Source organism: Poecilia formosa, unplaced genomic scaffold (genome assembly GCF_000485575.1).
Source record: "Poecilia formosa unplaced genomic scaffold, Poecilia_formosa-5.1.2 Scaffold39, whole genome shotgun sequence".
Taxonomy (NCBI): Eukaryota; Metazoa; Chordata; class Actinopteri; order Cyprinodontiformes; family Poeciliidae; genus Poecilia; species Poecilia formosa.
The window spans coordinates 2,141,177-2,160,021 of record NW_006799978.1 but is presented as its reverse complement, the minus strand read 5'-3'; the positions used below and the strand labels follow the sequence as shown (position 1 = coordinate 2,160,021).

At 36.7% G+C, this 18,845-nt stretch overlaps 1 protein-coding gene across 1 annotated transcript; it reads left to right on the top strand.

Annotated features, from left to right (window-relative positions):
- The first annotated feature begins 1,880 nt into the window (after nucleotides 1-1,880).
- On the top strand, nucleotides 1,881-18,810 carry aga (aspartylglucosaminidase). Its single transcript, XM_007551050.2, has 9 exons — nucleotides 1,881-2,177; nucleotides 5,410-5,563; nucleotides 6,508-6,620; nucleotides 7,900-8,012; nucleotides 10,171-10,279; nucleotides 10,703-10,778; nucleotides 12,514-12,621; nucleotides 15,307-15,440; nucleotides 18,614-18,810. Exons 1-9 carry the CDS (start codon nucleotides 2,069-2,071, stop codon nucleotides 18,712-18,714), a joined length of 1,017 nt encoding a protein of 338 aa, XP_007551112.1. The 5' UTR covers nucleotides 1,881-2,068; the 3' UTR covers nucleotides 18,715-18,810.
- The last annotated feature ends 35 nt before the right edge of the window (nucleotides 18,811-18,845 follow it).

Below are 18,845 nucleotides of genomic sequence, written 5' to 3'. Positions count from 1 at the left end.
TCCATAGATCCAATGTGTGGTGCACAATTCACTAAAAAACATTCATGGAGTGTAATGCAGGAGACAGCAAAATTAGTTACCAACCTTACATTTTACACAAGAACAAATTAGGAAAATTGAGGACAATAAATGGGTTTTAGGTAAATGAAAGCAGTGTATGCATTGTCGTGTACTTTAAAAAACGATAAAGTTCCAGACAAACCACATTTCATGGTGAATCAAAACTACTGATACTGATGTTTCGATTAATCAAATTATCAGAAAAATTCAAGGCACTTTACAAATAAGTCATTTGCATATAATGGAAAGTCTATTATGTTGTAAATTCAGTTCAAGTCTATTCATTTCAGTTTCATGCAGTACAATACAGCACAATCAGTCAGTAGATCAATTGGTCAGTTACTTAGTACTTGAGTTGCCTTTTTGGTAAATACCTTGTGATTCTTACTTGATTAAAAAGATGTTAAACTTGTGCTGCTCTTACTGGAGCACAGTTTTTGGTTGCTCCACTGCATGTGAGCTGCAAAGTAAGTTACATTAGAACTGCAGGTCAAGTTCATGAGGTCAGAGTCAGTGTGAGACAAAACAGTTTGTTTTTCAGATGCTCTGGTTCAGCAATAATACTTAACTAGAGAGTAATAATTAGTACTGCTTATGTGTGGAAGTATGCAACAATTTATTGTGTAAAATGATACACTTTTGAATTTTGTTACAACCTAAAACCCCACAATGTTTTTGTAGATTTATCTGCAAAAATATGATCCCATAAAATGATGCACATCCAAAAGAGGTGGTATAGATTTAGACAGGCACTTTATCAACTATGAAAGGATCCTAAGGACAACCGTAAGAAATGATATACATTCATAATACAAATTCTGAATATGATTCCAGCTACAAACAGAGCAGGAAAAAATCTCTGAAAATGATGTGAGCAATAGCCAACAAGGGCCGCTTATTCAGCTTGCTGACATTTGCCAAGCACAAACAAACCATCCAACATCTACAAAAGCACATGCAGCAAATACTTACCTTGGTTTCCTTCCGTCTCCAATGTAAATTAAACCCTTGAGAGGAGTCACGGAGATCCCAATCTGCCAGCTGCACAGCAAGGTTTCACTTTGCACCTTTTAAGTGGTCAGCTTGGAGCATGCTGGTGTAAATAATGAGCGTGGCCTCTGAAGCAAGTCAAAAGGATGTGCACCTATATAAAAAAAAGTGGATGCCATTTGTCGAGTAAGTTAACATGAGAGCAGGTCTGTGTCCAACTACAGCAAAATTTTACAAATGTTACAAGTGTTGAGTTTAAGGGTCAACAATTCCCTTAAACTCTGGATCGCTGGAAAAAAAGAGATTTTTTCCAGAGGTACTCTTGGAAACGTTAGGAGTTCTGCTTTAAATACACCTGTAGATGTAAATTTTGCCTTATTTAAACTCTCTCTCTGCATATATGATAAAAACTAACTAAAAACAAATATTAATAGCAAATTAGAAATATGTGTAAATTTAAGTATTTTCCTATGGCAATTGGATGCAGAATATTTTTACAGCTTTGATCTTCCTTAACAGCATTCCAGTAATAATATAATGGTAACTTCTGCAGATATTGGCATATTAAGTCAGGTATGTTTATGTATTCATTTGGAACTGGTGTAGGATCAGCTTCTTGAAGGACTGTCCATGGGATAGATCCTTTTCCTTTTTATTGTACCGCTGTGGGGAAATTCAGGAAATGCAGGATACAGTCTGTTTTTATAACTGTGCAACAATGCGAAAATGTTCCCCTTACATTTTTTAACCCAGGCCGTCTTCTATCTAATTTTGTAAGTCTACTAAACGCGTGTTGAAGAAAGATGTAATGTCCCTTTAATGCCGACCCCGCCCACTCAGCATGTGACACAACAAGGAAGTCTAAGTGCAATATCCTGACAACTACAAGAGAAGTAGCTGTCTTTGAAGCGACTTTTCTTTGAAATCTCCTCTTTATTTTTAGTTTGCTGTCAGGTGACATCTTGACACCTGACAGCTTCATGTTTTAGTGTCTATAAGTGAACAGAACAGAGCAAAAATGCTTTTATCACTCCATTTTTTATTTTTAATGCTGTATTTTCGGCTTGGACATACCTCGTTACCGCTTGTCATCAACACGTGGCCATTTAAGAGTGCAACGGCTGCAGGTAGGTCACTATCCCCTCTCGTGTGTGTTTACATGTTCACTAAACAGATTTGAAAAGGTGGGGTCCGCACCATTTCTATGCCGCTGCATGTAGCGCCGCGGCAAGTGACGTGGGTGGAGTTTAAACTCAAATCCCTTTACATAAGAATATGGTCCTCATTGGTTTCGAAACGATACGTCGGTGCATCCACCTAATTATGAGTAGCAAATTTACTTTGAAAACTTAGTCGGATTATATTTTCTAACTGAGATTTCCCAATAAAAGAAACACAAATGCTTATGTAAAACAAATTTGTTTTATACCCAACAATATTAATTTTAGTTTTAAAAATGGCGATTGAGATAAAAATTATTTGTTTAAAATAAGATTAAACAATGAAACACGGATTTACCCTCCCTGATTAATTGAAGTTATAGTTATAATTGAATTTTCTGCAACAATATTATTTAATAATAGAATTTAAAAGAAATATTCTTGGTAACAATCTATTAACACTTCTGCCTCGTTGGACAAAAAGTCCTTATGGAATGAGTAAAATCACTCAATCTGCTGAATCATGCTGCAAATAACTCAATATATGACACAGTAATTATTATTTGTTTTTATTAATCTGTTTTATTTGAACTGCATACATTTTCTTTTGCGTTCACGTGAGATATACTCCTCCTTCACAGCTTGTAATTAGCCCTGCTGACGGCTGCTGGAAAAGAAGCACACCCATTCTTTTAGTTTGTGCTCACTCATGTGACAATACGTCAATCCAGGACATTTTATAAATGTAGAAATGTTTTTGAATTCTTTTGACAAAAATATTCTTTATGTGTTTGAGTAGAAAATGCTGCATTTTTTTTTTTACCTTGTTTGGTTTGATTCTCCTTTAGTCTTAAAAATCCAGTTTGCTCAGCAGTTGGATGTTTAGATCAGCTTGTAACTGATCTAAACAACCAGATTGTACTGCTGTTGTAAAATATTGAATAATTACATTTATATATTGTTTTAATTTCAAACAACCTTCTTAATTTTCATATTAAGATGGTTAATATGAAAATTAATATAGACTTTTGTTGCCTTACAGATATAATCTTCAACCATTGTGATATCTGATTATCTGAGTGATTAGATTAGATTCATCTCTGTTAATTATAATAGGTTAAAATTTCACCTTTTCCTGTGAGAAATTATGAACAAGGACATTTCTGTGAATATTCAAAATCCCTTACTATTCATTAGCAAAAGTAATATGTTTTTAACTTACCTCTTGCGGACTAAATGATTAAAAAACTAGGAGGTATAATGAAAAATGCAAATGTTGCAGCTCTGAAAATATTTGTGTTGTCACATCTTAGCTGCAAACTTATTAATACCTGAGAAATGAATCCCTTGGACTAATTTTCAACCATGAAAGCAGAAAAACGAGTGTGTGTGTGTGTGTCCCTGCAGAGTGTATGTGTGGTTAAGTTCGGGCCCTGGCCGATTCATAACCGCTACTTTCACGTTTCTCTACTCACACCATTAATTTTTTTTTTCTTGTATACTTGTGACTCAGCTAGAGGTTATCCGTATGAAAGACCAGCCGAGTCTTAGATGAGGGTATGAAATAGGCTGAACCCACAAGGCTTCATAGCTGCCGCCAGCAGGCCTGCCCTCACTCTGTTTGATTTCCTTCAGGGTGATACATTGGACATGTTCAAATTGAAACTGAAAATATTTCGCCGTCGCTTGTGACTTATCCATCAAGTCGATTTCCGGTGGGTGCACAGCTCAGCGCCAAAAATGATAGAAACGGTATTCAAAACATCTTAAGCATCAGCTCAGGGCCGTCAATGATTTAAGTTCAGCTGAGAGTCTCGCTCTTGGATAGACGGATGCCCGTTAATACATCAGGTGTCTGTCAGCTCTTTCTTTTTTTTTATGCAGAGGAAATGAAATTGAAAAATACACCCGTGAATATTTTGTGGGAAATATTTAACAATGCAAGCCGCAACCATTAATTTACCCCAGCAACTGTTTTCCATTGGGGGATTACAGTAACGGGCATCAGTGGGATCATCTCCACTTCTATTCTGCTTGTTTTTGTAAAAGAGAGGAAAAAAACATAATTTAGGTTTGGACTGAAAAGAAAATAAAGCCGAACTAACCAGAGCATTTAATGGGAAGATGATGGCTGTAGCATCAGTTGGTGTGTTGATCCCTCAGGGGCTCTTAGGGGATCAGTGACCAAATGCTTGTGAGCCCCCCTGTTTAGCAGGAAGCCGTCGCATTGGTCATCTCGGAGATCATGCAAAACTGACTTGTTTTGGCTCAGCACAGATTTGTGTTTTTGCCAAATGCGGCTTCTTTTTCACCAACTTTTCCACATTTAGTCTTGTTACAAAAACAAAGTTTGCTGTGCTTTGGAGGGATTTCATGTGACAGACCAACACAAGGCTGTGCAGAAATGTAAAATGGAAGAAAATTATAAATAATCTTCTTTTGTTTTTACAAATAATAGTCTAAAGTCTGGAGTTCATCTCTATTCAGCCCCCTTTGCTCTGAAACCCATAAATAAATGCCTGTGCAACCAATTCATGGATCCATTTTGTAAGGTTATACAACAATATTTCCTATTTTGAGCTTTTCATGAAGAACTGTGCAGTCTGCAGACAAAAAACAGAAGAATTACCAAATGCAGTCTTGCCAAGACAAGAAGGGCAATAATCACAGAATAAAGCAAAAGGTCCATGATGGTTCTGGAGGAGCTGCAGAGATCTGCCACCTCAGGTGAGCAAATCTAGTGACAAGAATCAGTTGCAAAGAGGCCAGAAGATGTTCTGCTCAGAGGACCTGAGAGGCAGAAAAAAGAAACCTTGTGCCTGCACATTACCCAAAATACACCATCCCCACCACCAGACAAGGAGGTGGCAGCAGCATTCTGTGGGGTCACTTTTCATAAGCAGGTACAGGGAAGCTGAACAAGCATGGGAAGTTGAAGTTTTTTCTTATTATTATTTTCAACTTGGTGTGAAATACACCAGAGTCTGTGGTTATAAAATTATTCTAGATTCCTAAAACAGCAAATATTTTCTATTATTGACCTACAATCTGCTACTTTCCATTGGTTTATAATATTTAATTTTAATGCTGGTTGGGTAAGTTTTATCTCACTGACCTGCAGAGTGTTATTCTCATGCCATTTGTGGCATCTGAAACATATTTCTGACCCTGCATACTGATTGGTTGTCTTTCTGTGTAGCGTGGCATGCCCTGCAGTCCGGCGGCTCCGTGTTGGACGCCGTGGAGGAGGGCTGCGCCCGCTGTGAAGTGGACCAGTGTGATGGCACTGTGGGCTTTGGTGGCAGCCCTGATGAGACTGGAGAAACCACACTGGATGCCATGATCATGAACGGGTAATGGGTGGACACCGTGCTTTTACACAAAGAAAAAATTAGAATTTATACAGTAAAATCATTTACAACAGATACATTTACAAGTGAAGTCGGCATTATAACCAGGAAATGTTTTTCTTATATGGTTATTATTTATAACTATCTACCATTTTTACTGGAAACAGAACCAAGTGAAAGTAGCTTTGTTTTAAGTCATATATATTTAAATTGACAGAAAAAAATGATGTGAAGAGTTTTAAAATTAGAACGTATGTTTACATGATTCACATCTTAAAAGTGCTAATCAGTCACATGTGGCTATCAACATATTTCTTTTCATTTATTTACTTATTTTACAATTTGTGCTGCTTATTTCCATGTATCTTTAACATTTCCACACTTAACTGGCTGACCTTTCCTTCAAGCCTTCTGCAGGGAAGTACTAATTAAGAGTCTCATTATGATCTGAAAGCGTTCCAGTTATTAGGTCCTTAAATACTAACATTTACAGTCTCAGAAGTTATAATGAGAAGTAAATGTCAGCTTACAACAAAGGACGAGTAGCAAGCTGTTTACTCTTTCTGTAGTGAATGCCCCCTGAAATTTTACCCTTTTTTGTTTCTCAGTTATGACTATGTTGTGCGGGGATATTTTCCTTTACACGATTCAATATACATGGAGAAGAAATTTAATAAACACCAGCAGACACATTGTGCATTCATAAGAGCAGGAATCTAGACAAACACCTGCCTGATGATCCAGTAGAGCAGTCAACAGATAAATACTATATCTGTAAGAAAAAAACTGTGCGCACTCTTGAGATTGAAACTGTTTTTTAATGTTAAATATGATCTTTGTAATCTTCCCCAACACTGATTTATAATGGAGATATATTGCTCACAGATGGTATTTGGCTGCAGTCAACCAACAGGAATGTCTCCTGTATGTGTGTGCTTTCTGAGTAGTAACTCGATGGAGGTGGGAGCAGTGGCAGACCTGAGGAGAATCAAAAATGCTATTGGAGTCGCCAGAGCCGTGATGGAGCGCACTGAACATACGATGCTAGTGGGAGAGTCAGGTATGTGGGGATTGCTGTTCATACACCCTGGGTGATACAGCAAGGAATAATGGACTCATTTATTTGAACAACACACAGAATGTAAATTGCATTTCTAACATAACGGCCTGTTTCAGTATAATTCTATAGAGTCTAAAAGGAACCGCTTTCAGCATCTGTGGATGCTCGAATCTGCATTAATGATCTCAATTAGAACCCAAACCTTTTAGACACAGCATAGGCTTTTAAATGAAATGACAATCATTAGGAGTAAGTGAAAAACACATGGGTCATATAGTCCCCTGAGCCTGAAGAGCATAATTGCGCACTAGTTGTAAAAAAAAAAAAAAAACCTGTTCAAGAGCTCCCTTTATGCTGTGGACGAGGAGAGAGGGATGAACAGAAACTGAAGCTTTTAATCCCAGCATGATGTACCGTTCTGTTCAAAATGTTAGCAGTCAAACATCACAAATCAGCTTACTAGCAGCAGGAGAAATAAGTGCCAGACATCTCAATGTTTTTAACTGGAAATATGTTTCTAATATTCAAATTTAGATGAAATTCCAGATGTTTTTAAAAACCCAAGACAATCAGGAAAACTCCCTGTAAAGTCCCGTTGTTGACCAAATGACTCTGTGGAGACACTAAACATTCAGTTTGAGGTAAAACCAGGAGATCTTAAGAACCTGTAGAATGTAGTCCAGTCATTATGGGCTGTTCACCTGTTCATAGATGTAGGAGATGTTTGACTCCATGCAGTCCAGATATGAAGCAGCTGTCAAAAGCAGTGCTCATGTAACTAAATGTTAGTTCAGGGATTCACAGGAAAACTCAATCTCAAACACTTTTCAGTTTATACAGGAAGTGTTTGAGTTTGTAAAGAAAATTGCAGATGCAATTTTTTAAACAATCTATAATTCCTTTTTCCTTTAGAACATTTTTCTTTGTTTTTTTTGTAACAGAACAAACTTTGTTCTCAACATCTGCACATCTTTATATGGAGCTTTACTCACTACTATTATGAACATGATTAAATCTAGGAGATTTAATAATTTCTGTTGTATGTCATGATATCCTTCTGATGACCAATTCATCATATTTGCTACGCAATTCCTCCCAAAGTTAAATGATGAAAATCTTTCAAAGCAGCAGCTCTTTAAAACCAGATAAACCGATGCTGAAATGAACTAAAATTGCTTGCAGTCCCTTCTTTGTCTGTGAACCTTTTCTAAGTCCTAACCTGAGGTCAACGTGGTCTCCTATGTGCAACTTGACCCAAGTGTTTCCTCTCTCTTCGTAGCCTCTGTGTTTGCTGAAAACATGGGCTTTGTTGCAGAAGACCTGACTACCAACGAATCTTTGAATGTTTTCTCACAGTGGCTGAAGGGCAACTGCCAACCTAATTATCGAAAGGTAAGTGCATGTGTGTGAGGCTGTTTCTTTCCTCGCTTGTGTCTGCCACGGGCGCACTGCTTCCAAAAGATTGATTTCAAAAGGGAAAATTGACAGGCATACTAAAGTAGCTCAGAAAAAAAAAAGTCAGCTTTTGTGGTAAAGGTGATGCCCTACAGCAACGAGCTGTTGCTTCTCTTCAAAAGGCTCCTCTTCATTTCCACAACAATGTCACAACATCTATAGAATCAGGGAGGCGTTATGTATCCAGAGATCATCCACTGATCCATTGATCAAATTCTCTCTATTCATACTTTTAGGAGCAGAACTTATGGCTCTGAAGTTCCTGGAGCTATTATTGAAAATATCTGCAGTGCAGAAAAACTCAGACTGAGTGGATAGGAATGTTGGAAGTTGGGTTAAAAATGTAACTAATAAATCAATTACTCTAAAATGATGCATCTTTATATATATAATTAATTAGAAGACTTGAATACAAAAGAAAGCCTTCCAGCAGACCAACCACCCTAAACATACAGCCAAAGATGCAATAGGGAGGTTTAGTTGAAAGCACTTTCATATGTTAGAATGGCCTAGTCAAAGTCCTGATCTAAAGCAATCTGAAAATCTATGGAAAAGAAGACAGAGCAAAACCCTCAGTCTCTGATTTACTCAACTTAAACCTTACCCATATCTGATGCCTTCTGAGGCGAACCGAATGCTTTATGTCAGGAATCTTCAGTATAAAATTACAGGAGGATGGTGTTTTTGAAAAAAATATGGATCAATATGGCAAATCCAAACAGGGAATACATCCTAAAGAAGAGGAGCAGTTAAGGTTGTGGAATAGGAAAAGATTACCTGTTGGGTTTAAAGTCTTCATTTGTTACATTTGGTTCTTTAATGCAACTGAAAACAGCTTTTCTGAAAATGGACTCAAAGCTTTTGATTCTTTTTAAAAACTTCTGCTGTCGGCTGATTTATGCTTCTGATGAATTATTTGTACAGCTGTTGAGATTTATAAATGTTTAGTTTGTTTTCTTGCTTTGTTTTGCGACTCAGCTAAGATGGGCAGTATGTTCCGAGTTCATCACAACTCTGCTTGTCAGTTTGATTTTCAGGTGGAAACGTCACCTTCACTCTTCTGACATTCCTAAACCACATTCTGAGTAACAATTAACCAATTAAGTACAGATTACAGATTGGGTTCAGATTATCTCCTTCCAGTCTGACTGAACTGACGTTATTTGGAAAAAGAAGACGTCTGTACAGCAGCACCTTAAAGGCTGCAGCTGGAATAGCAGCCAAATGTGGTTGAATAGAGAAGCAAACCATCTTAAAACAGTTTTGGTGGTAAATGTAAGTCAAAATCGATTTTAAGTACTAGAATACAATAGAAAATGATGATAAAAAAATGACAAGATGTGCATGTATATTTGTGCATAGAAAAACAACAGACTATTGCAAGAAGGGAAAAAACTGCAAATATCCACGGATGTTTGGGTTTGTTGTGATCAGTGATGGATATAAAGTCTAACAGCTGGAATGAAGGATCTGTGAAAACACTCTTTTGTGCAGATAGGATGCACTGAAGGAGGATTCAGTTCTGCTACAACTTCACACACAGGGTGGTAGATATTGTCCAACAGAGATACTAGAATACTAATATTATATTGCAGTATAACATAATAATTCTTATTATATCAATAAAGGAGCCACTTGAATCTCAAAAGAATGATGCAAAAGTTGTCCTTGATTTTCACTGATATTAAAAGTGGATGTTTTTAGTTTTTATCAGAATAAAACTTCTACTTTAACTGGGTAGAAAAACTGATCACATTACTCTGCAGCTTAAACTGAGATGCTCAAACCACTCCAAGCTCTCAGGTAATCACACCTGAAATGATACCTAAAGTCACTCTTAATGAACATGGAGATGCTTCACTTATGACTTTTTTCTTTGTTAGTTGTCAGATTTTATACCTGCAAAACCATCTCCACTGAAAATCTGCTAATTACATTTTAGCTCTGAAACCATTTCCACTGAAAATCTGCTGATATATATATTTTTTAACTGCTTAAAATTTGGGGTACTTGGGTCGTGTTTTGCTGCGGTGAATCTGTCCCAGGACGAAAGACATGATGGAAGAAATGATCTCTGTTCATCATCTGTCAACAGAACGTCAGTCCAGATCCGTCAACGTCGTGTGGACCCTACGGACCAAAGGCAGCGCAAACACAGTGTAATGGAGAGCGGCAGGTTAATATACACTCCCATGACACCATAGGTAGGTGTTGCTGAGCCCCAGACTCAGCTTTCTACTTTCTATGGTTCAATACTTGTGTTCTGTATCGGTTCAGACATGAAGGAATGCTCATTATCCTTTTTCCTCTAAGTGTGTATTCAGGGAACCACTACTCAGCAAACAGAATCTGTTTCAGTACCATTTCATAATAAAACTTTATATTAATTTAACTATAAGTTTATTATATGCTACAAGTCTGTGACTTGATGCAATCTGCTGGGTTTCTTTAGATGTAAACTTTTGAATAATAACTAATTTGAATAGTAAGCTGAGTTTAATGCACTGTTTGATTATCAGTTGGAACGTATGTTTGATTGGATTGAAACAACTTTATGCTGTGAATTGGTTCTTTACAAATAAACTGAATTGACTTAGCTTGCATTTGTTTTTTTTTCTTTGCACCAGGGATGATTGCCGTGGATAAAGACGGCCACATGGCTGCTGGAACATCGACTAATGGACTGTCGCACAAGGTTCCAGGGTGTGTAGATTTCTTTTCACTGATGTTCTAAAATTTCAATGTTCTGAGTATATTTTCTTCCATATGGGCTGATTTTTCCTCTTTAATCTCTTCAATAGACACAGACTCACACTTCACCTAATGGAGACTACCGATCTTTAAACCTCTCTTGGCCTTCCTGTAGAATCATTATAAAGTTTCTTACAACATTGATCTGAAATGGATAATGCTTCTCGGGGTGACAGAGTGTTTTTTTAGCAATTGATCTTGTCTCAGGAATGTTTATGAATTGGATTCCGAGTTTTTGCCTAATAGCTCTTTGGAGATGACCATGTTGGTGAAGAAAATACTTTCCTGCCTGTCAAAGAGAGTCTGGCTCCTCTCATGCTAAATACTGAGAGTTGTGTGTTTGCCCAGCTCTGTATTTATTTGCAGGGAGCCGCTGTGAGAATTTTAAAATCATGCCTGCAGACTTTTACTGTCTGATTACTGCTCAGTTTTTGAACAGGAAAAATGGAGCAAGTTTGAATTTTGAGCTCGAAGACATTATGAACAAATAACAGCAAGTCATCACTCAGTGCTTGGCAATAAACACAATCAGCTCTGTTTACATTGTCAAGAGGTGCTGAAATTTTAATAAGTCACAAAATGTGATTTTATCAAGTAAAGAGCAAGAGAAAAATATTAGAGATGGATTTTGTTCCAAAGAGCTTCAATAAGTACAATGGATGTTCTTAGTGTAATGTAGAGGTGGGCGATATGGACTGATAATTTTATGACAATATTTTGACTTTTGTTCTCAGATTTCTATGATGTAGAATGGAAATCTCAAATCATTTGACTTAATCCTGCTCTGTATGGCTGTGATGGCAATAGAAGTGATGATAAAAAGCAGTTTATTCATTTGAATTTTTTTAGGTAACTGTATCTAAAATCAGTCCCATTTTGGATATTTCAGTTGCTGAACTTCAGATGCAAACACTTCACATAATTACTTCATTCTGAATGTTTCTCAAACCCTTCAAAGCCCATGTTTACGTTTACCATTCGTGCAACTTATGTCAATATCTTCCCTTTTATGTCCATTGAAGCTAAAAAAATTAGTTTGAAGGATTCTGCATAAACTTCAAGTATCTGGCAACCTTCTGGAAACGAGTGAAGTTGTTCTTTTAAAGCCACGTTTGGTTCGTTTCTCTGATCTGCTGTGAAAACATGCTGCTGGAACACCGCTTTGGAGGACTGCGAACAGGCTGTATTTTTGAATGTAAAATCCTCCTTCAAAGGCATTTTCTCTTCAATTGCAAACTAATAAAAATATAGTTAACATTATATTTTATCTTCGTAATGGACTGCCTTAAATCAAGCATGAAATATTTACTTAGAACTTGAGTTTTCACATTGGTAGATGAGTCTTTTATAATCTGACAAAATCAATAGAAACAAGCTGCTTCTCAGTATGAAATGAACAAATGTTTGCATCAGGTATAAAAGCTTTAGGATGGTGTAGTTTCTCACTATTGTGGCATAAATACTTAGCTGAAGGACACAGGATAATATCTACTTAAAAGCTGATTGCACTAACTGAGAAATACTTTAACTAATTAATAAGGTCAAGTGTTTAATTCCGAAAATGTTAAGTTCTGGAAACAAATAAATGTTGGGTTCTAACAAGTGAGAAATAAACATCCACTTCTGTGTATTTTGTTGTGTAGGACTTGTTAATGTTTAGATGTTGTTACTGTGTGTTGTGCTGCAGCCGCGTTGGGGACTCCCCCATCATCGGAGCAGGAGCCTACGCAGACAGCTCAGCTGGTGCTGCCGCCGCCACTGGAGACGGAGACATCATGATGCGTTTCCTGCCCAGGTGATTTTTTTCTGTTTCCCAGTGATAAAACGTGAAAACAGCATCACAGACACTTTCATGATCATATCCTTCATGTTTTCCACCTGTGAATTCAGCTCTGAGTCGATTCTTGAGAACCCTTATGGGGTATGTCTGTCAGCTTTGCACATGTTCCCTGTTGGTTTCTTTTGTGGACTTTGAGTAGGCCATTCTAACATAAAAGCATGCCTTGATCTGAACCTCTCAGTTCTTGTTAAACCGTGAATATCTATCGCAGTTTCAAATCCTTTTAGCATCTAAACACTTTTTTTTTGGATAAAAGAATCACCACAGCAAGATGCTGCCACCACTTTGTTGACTTATGAGGACTGTGTGATCTAGATTCTAGAACTGCGTCGCTCATGGTGGCAGTATGTTGGAGTAGCTCTGCAATGTTAACTCTGCTTTGTTCTTTTTCTAAATTAACTTGCATTATTTTTTTGGTGAGGCTTTGCAATATTTAGAAAATGATTCCCTCTGGTTTAGGATAGTGTGCAGCTATTAAACTTATCAAAGATCAAACCATCTCTTCCATCAATCTTAATGGATAAACATCATAACCCTGACTTCGTCTTTCTGCCCAGCGTTCTAACTGTAGAGTCAGACAGAGATTTAAAGAGGAGCAACAAAAGCAAATGTGGCGGATTATCAGAGCTTGCCTACTACTGATTGCGTTATGTTACTGTGGAATATCGTCTCTGCTGCATGTTGAGCTGTTATGTCCACACTTCAGAGACGGTCTTCAGTCAGAGGCCCTTCAGATTAGTTGCAAGACTGACTGCTACAGAGGATCAATCCAGCCCACAGCATCACCATCCCAACGAGTCTTTGAAGATACTTAACATTTAATTTTCCCTTGGGATAAGAAAAGTATTTTATGAATTGAAGATGTTATTGTTAATTTTCTTCCACATTTTATTTTAGAGGTATTAGATCAAAGAACATTGAATACAAATTCAAGCCACACTTTTCAGTTTTTTATTAGCAAAATGTCCACTTCAAAATCGAGCACTACTGTGTGTTGGTGTATCACATAAAATAAGATAAAAAAGGGGGTATGAATACCTCTACCAGTCATACCAATGTATCTAATAGTTGACTTGAAAGTCCAAAGTCTTAATGTAGGGAAGAAGGGATACATCTTTAGTGTAACGTCTAAAATAGTCTGTCTGCTGTGTATTCAGATGGTTTCCAGCTATTTAAATTTACACACAGCTGATCTGTCTTCATCATGATGGCTGGATCCATCTCATGGTTCTGAAATTTGATTTTTATTCTTCAACCGTTAAAAACACAACTGTAATGTAGTTTTCTGTTTGCTTCACCTCAGCAGCAAAAGATGCTCAAAGAATATCAACATTAGTGATGTGTTGGTTTTAAACGCTCAGCTGCTACTGTCACCCCTTGAACACCAGACACATAAATAGTATGAGAAGAAAAAAAGAGGCTTGGCTACGTTGCCCCAAAACTGTCATCGGCACATTTCTGAACAGAAGTGGGATTTTACCTTTTTTTATTTCTTTATGCTATAGCTTTTATTTATGTCAGCCCAGTTTGGTGAACACATCTGAGGGCTGTCTGTTTAAATGATTGTTGTTTTTTTCATCTACCTTCTGGAATAGCTGCTTATTAACAGACTGAGATGTGTTTATGTAAGCCCACATTTCTCCTCCTAATGGTGTGATTGGAGGCCAACCTGCTAACCATTATCCATATTTTTATAACCATCCCTGATGTGTATACTGAGGAGAAACGGCCTCTAGTTTTAGACTTGAATGACATAATGCACTGCTTTAAAAGAAGAAAAGCCTGATTTTCTGGTATCCAACATGAAACAAAGGACATCTTGATGTAAGTTCAGAAGGATCCACAAGGGAACAGGATTTATAAATAGTATTTTGAGAAAACCTTGTTTTTTAATACAAAAACAAAAATAACTGGACCAAAATCAAATTATTTTTAACATTATTTCATGAAAAAGAAGAAAACTGTCCAAACCAAGCATGTGAAAAAGTAATTGCTCTGCTGTCTTTTACATCTCTGGAGGAATTCTGGCCCACAGTGTTTGTAGAAAACTTCAGTCACATTGGAGACATTTTAAAATGAATGACCTGTTTAAAGTTGTTCCACATCATCTCAATTGAATTTAAGCCTAGACTTAGATTAGGCCACTTCCAAACCCTCCTTTTTTTCTGTCCCTCTAAGATGTGAATTTTCTGGTGAGCAATTCCATTTTCAGTGATGGCCAGGTATTTGATTAATAAAATAATCTTTTAAAAACAGTGTTTCATATTTACTTGGATTATCTTTGCTTGATACTAACAGTTTAATCTGAAACATTTAAACAGAAGTAATGTAATGTGTAAGGGGACATTGTAGGTGTACCACCAGTACTGGAAATGTCTAATGTAATGAAATGAAACTCTTCGTTTTATCACTCTGACCTCAGGCTAACAGGGTTAACAACATTTGGTATTTAACCGTCCAGCAAACATAACTTAAAAGCAGAGGAAACTCACTGATTCACCGTTTCTTGATGCTTATTTTCTGTGCTCATTTCCAGACCACATTATTATTCTGAAGGCATCTTTAGCATGATCCTGGTCTGTGACCCTCTGCAGCCTTGTTAGCTTTGCTCATGTCTTCTCCATGTCATGCTGCCAACAGCTACTTGGCTGTGGAGCTGATGAGGAACGGGGCCGATCCCTCAGCAGCCTGCAAGTCGGCCATCTCCAGAATCAAGAGGCATTACTCAGACTTCTTTGGAGCCATAATCTGCGCTAACACAACAGGCCATTATGGTGAGTGTACGGGTTCACAAATGGACTCTTTTTCCAAAGTTAATGACGCATACCCGCTGGGATGAAGGGGGGGAGAAAACTAAATACAATGGATTGAATTTCACCTAATAGTGCTATGATGTTAATATCCAACTTTTTTCACAAGACAACCCTGCATGAAAGAAGCCTAAAAAGTTCATTTCCAGGCTTTGATATTGACATCTTCTCCATGTATCTTTAGTCCAGAGCCAGAACATTTTTAAAGGAATAGCAGCCTGACACAAACATTGATCTTTTTTCTGTAGTTTAATTTATGAAAATTCACCCCCCGCCAAAAAAAAAAAACAAAACACTTGACAGCAGACAGATATTCGTCTTTGTTTGACAGGAATGTTTGATCCACTGACATGCAGTGAGGTTCATGACCTGTGATGCAACGATTCCTCTGGAATCAGACGTACAGATTAAATAAAACCCCAAACTGAAGCTTATATTTCAATTTTGACCTCAGTTGAAACATTTAAATATGCTTTCATTAATTCCATACTGTCCACCAATATCATAGCTTATATAAGCTCAAAATTTACGTATTATTTTGGTTGACCTCCCCTTAAAAAAATAAAATAAAATCAAAAATCATGTGTGATCTTATCTTTATTTGTATACAAGGTCCATGTGTCTATCCTCTCCATCATCTGTTTGAAAATCTTCCTTGCTTGCCTTCAGTTTTTAAACGATGACTGCTTCCTTCTATGTTTTTCCGATTGTTCTCAGTTCTTTCAATGCATAAAAGAAAAGCGATTGCTGCCCATTTTGCCTCTGGAGCTCAACACTGCCCCCTATCAGCGCTGCTTTCTGCCTCACCCTAAGAATTTTCACTGCACATTTGTGGCTGATTAGAAAGATTCAATGTCACATTTATAAAATATATTCAACAGATTGTGGAACTTCAGGTACATTTTGAATGAAACGTGCTAAGTGATATAAAAAGACAGCAAGATGTACCAACTGCCTGCTTCATTGACCATAATAATTTTTAAATTATACACAAAACTGATTTACAGGGCAGTGAAGTGGCAAACTGATTTTCCACTTCTATTTGCCTCCTCTGACTTTACGTTACTGTTTTTGACACATTTCCCCAACTGCAGTGCAAGCTCCTGGCACAGATGATAAAAACAGGTTATGTGAACAAAATTGGTAATTCTATGTGGTTTTGCTTGATGCAAAATGTTATATATGAAGGTAAAACACCAGAATAGCTGTGTAAATGAGAATATATATAACTCTAGACTGCAACATGATATTGTGAAGGTTTAAAGTTTTTGATGAATCCCAAAGCTCCTTTGAAAACGGAGTAAAAAGCATGTTTCCACCTGAATCAAGTGGAGATTCAGAAAGAAAGACGAGACCTAATCTGAAAGAAGAAGCAAAGTTTTAGCTTTAGTTTTTTAACAGCTGTTTGATGTGAGATATGAACCAGTCAACTGTCAGGATTCCTACATATTTGCATGCAGACACCAACACAAACTTTGAACCATTACGAGTCCCGATGGACAGATTTTGATAAGGGAAGTGTCTTTTATTTATTTCTTTTTTCACCATTCAAAACTAGTATAAAATTGAACAAAGTCTATTGGTCACTTTGAAACAATAGACTTTGTTTAAAATTGAACAATGGACTTAATTTATTGAGTGTATTGAACAATCCAAGTGTAGTTGGAGCAGATCTGGTGCCAATGTCAGCATAAGAACAGGAAGATCCAAGATCTAATCTGTTAAATTGAAACACCCGCTCTCTCTATTTTGTGGCCATAAAAAATGAGATGTACAGAATTTTTAATAATGAAAACATAAAATCACCAAGAAAAAGCAACTAAATCGACCCGTTTCTAGCACCATAATGTGGATGAGGAAATTGGAAACTTCACCCAGTGACGTCTGAGACCGAGATCCAAAAAATAAACTAACAATTTTTTAACAATCCTCATCTAAACACTGGTGGACAGAGAAAAAGTGACTCCTGGTTACGAGTGGGATTTATCACAGTGTTTATTGTGATGGTGAAAATTTTTTACAAACTTAGGTTTAAATAGAATTTTAAATATGAATACTCCAAAAACAGTCTGAATTGTTATTTTACCATTTTCTTCATTGTTTATCATGAAAATATTAATAAATATTATTCAATTATTAAAGTTAGTGAAGCCTGTTTCAACTGAGTGTTATTTAGGATAACTATTTGTTTGTGGGGTCATAATTACTGCAGTTACCTAAAAAAAACTAAGCAAAGAAGTAATCAATACTTTTTAAATTATTATTACAACAGCACTACAAAATAGTGTGATCAGATTTTAATTACATATGACTCACCCCTTTTCCCAATTAGGCGCCTTTGAAAGAACTGATTCATCTTTCTACAGATTTTGTTTGTCATTGTTTTTATTTTAAACAAAGAAGAAAAAAAATACAGAATAAAACAGAATACCAAACCTAAATTTCAACAACTCAGTTCTGAAAACTAAACTTTTTTTTTCCATTACTGATTTCTGATGAGAACATTAAACAGATCTCAAGATTTTAAAACCATCCCCCCCATGAATCTAAGTTCATATTTTTCAAAGCCATTAATGTGAACACAGCAGCGAAACATTGCATTATAAGCAGTGTTCACATCATGTGCTTAGGATTATAATGGCACAGCTGATGAGTGAATTTTCTATTTGATGTTTTAGAAAAATACTTTTTTTTTTAAACAGAGGTCCTGCATTAGTTACATCGATTCATGTTTTCTCTAAAGGTTACTGGATCCGAGACACACATCAAAGTATCTTCTGCTTTTAGGTTTGTCATCCATTGTTCCTCCAAGAGCTCCCCAAATCTGTCCAGCCCTCAAAATTTAGTTCTCATGGCAACGGTGGCAAACTTTGAAACCCAAACATCTTTTAGCTTTCCTTCTTTAATGCAGGTCTTAACCCTCGTTCAGCTTCAAATAACACATTGTCTCTGATATTTACAGTATATACACAATAACAAGAAAGAAGCTGCAGGATTAATAAGTATCTGAAACGCAGGTAGAGAAAGGACTCAACATGCATTACACAGGAATGTAGGAAAAAAACATTAAATCAGATTGAGTCATAATGAGTATTTAGTATTTTTGTCTAACAGCAGGTGTGTTTCTGTTTCCTCAGGTGCGGCGTGTAATAGAGTCCCCAGCCTCACAGAGTTCCACTACATGGTGGCCGACTCCGAGTCAGACACAGCAGTCCTAAAATCTGTGCCTTGCTTTTAAAAAAACTCTGAATATCTCTGGATTACAAGGTGAATCTTTATTCTGAGGATTTCGTTTAATAAAACAAGTATAAAAACACAGTAATAAAAAAATGACAAAATAAATGGAAGTATATTAGTTTTTATTGGGTC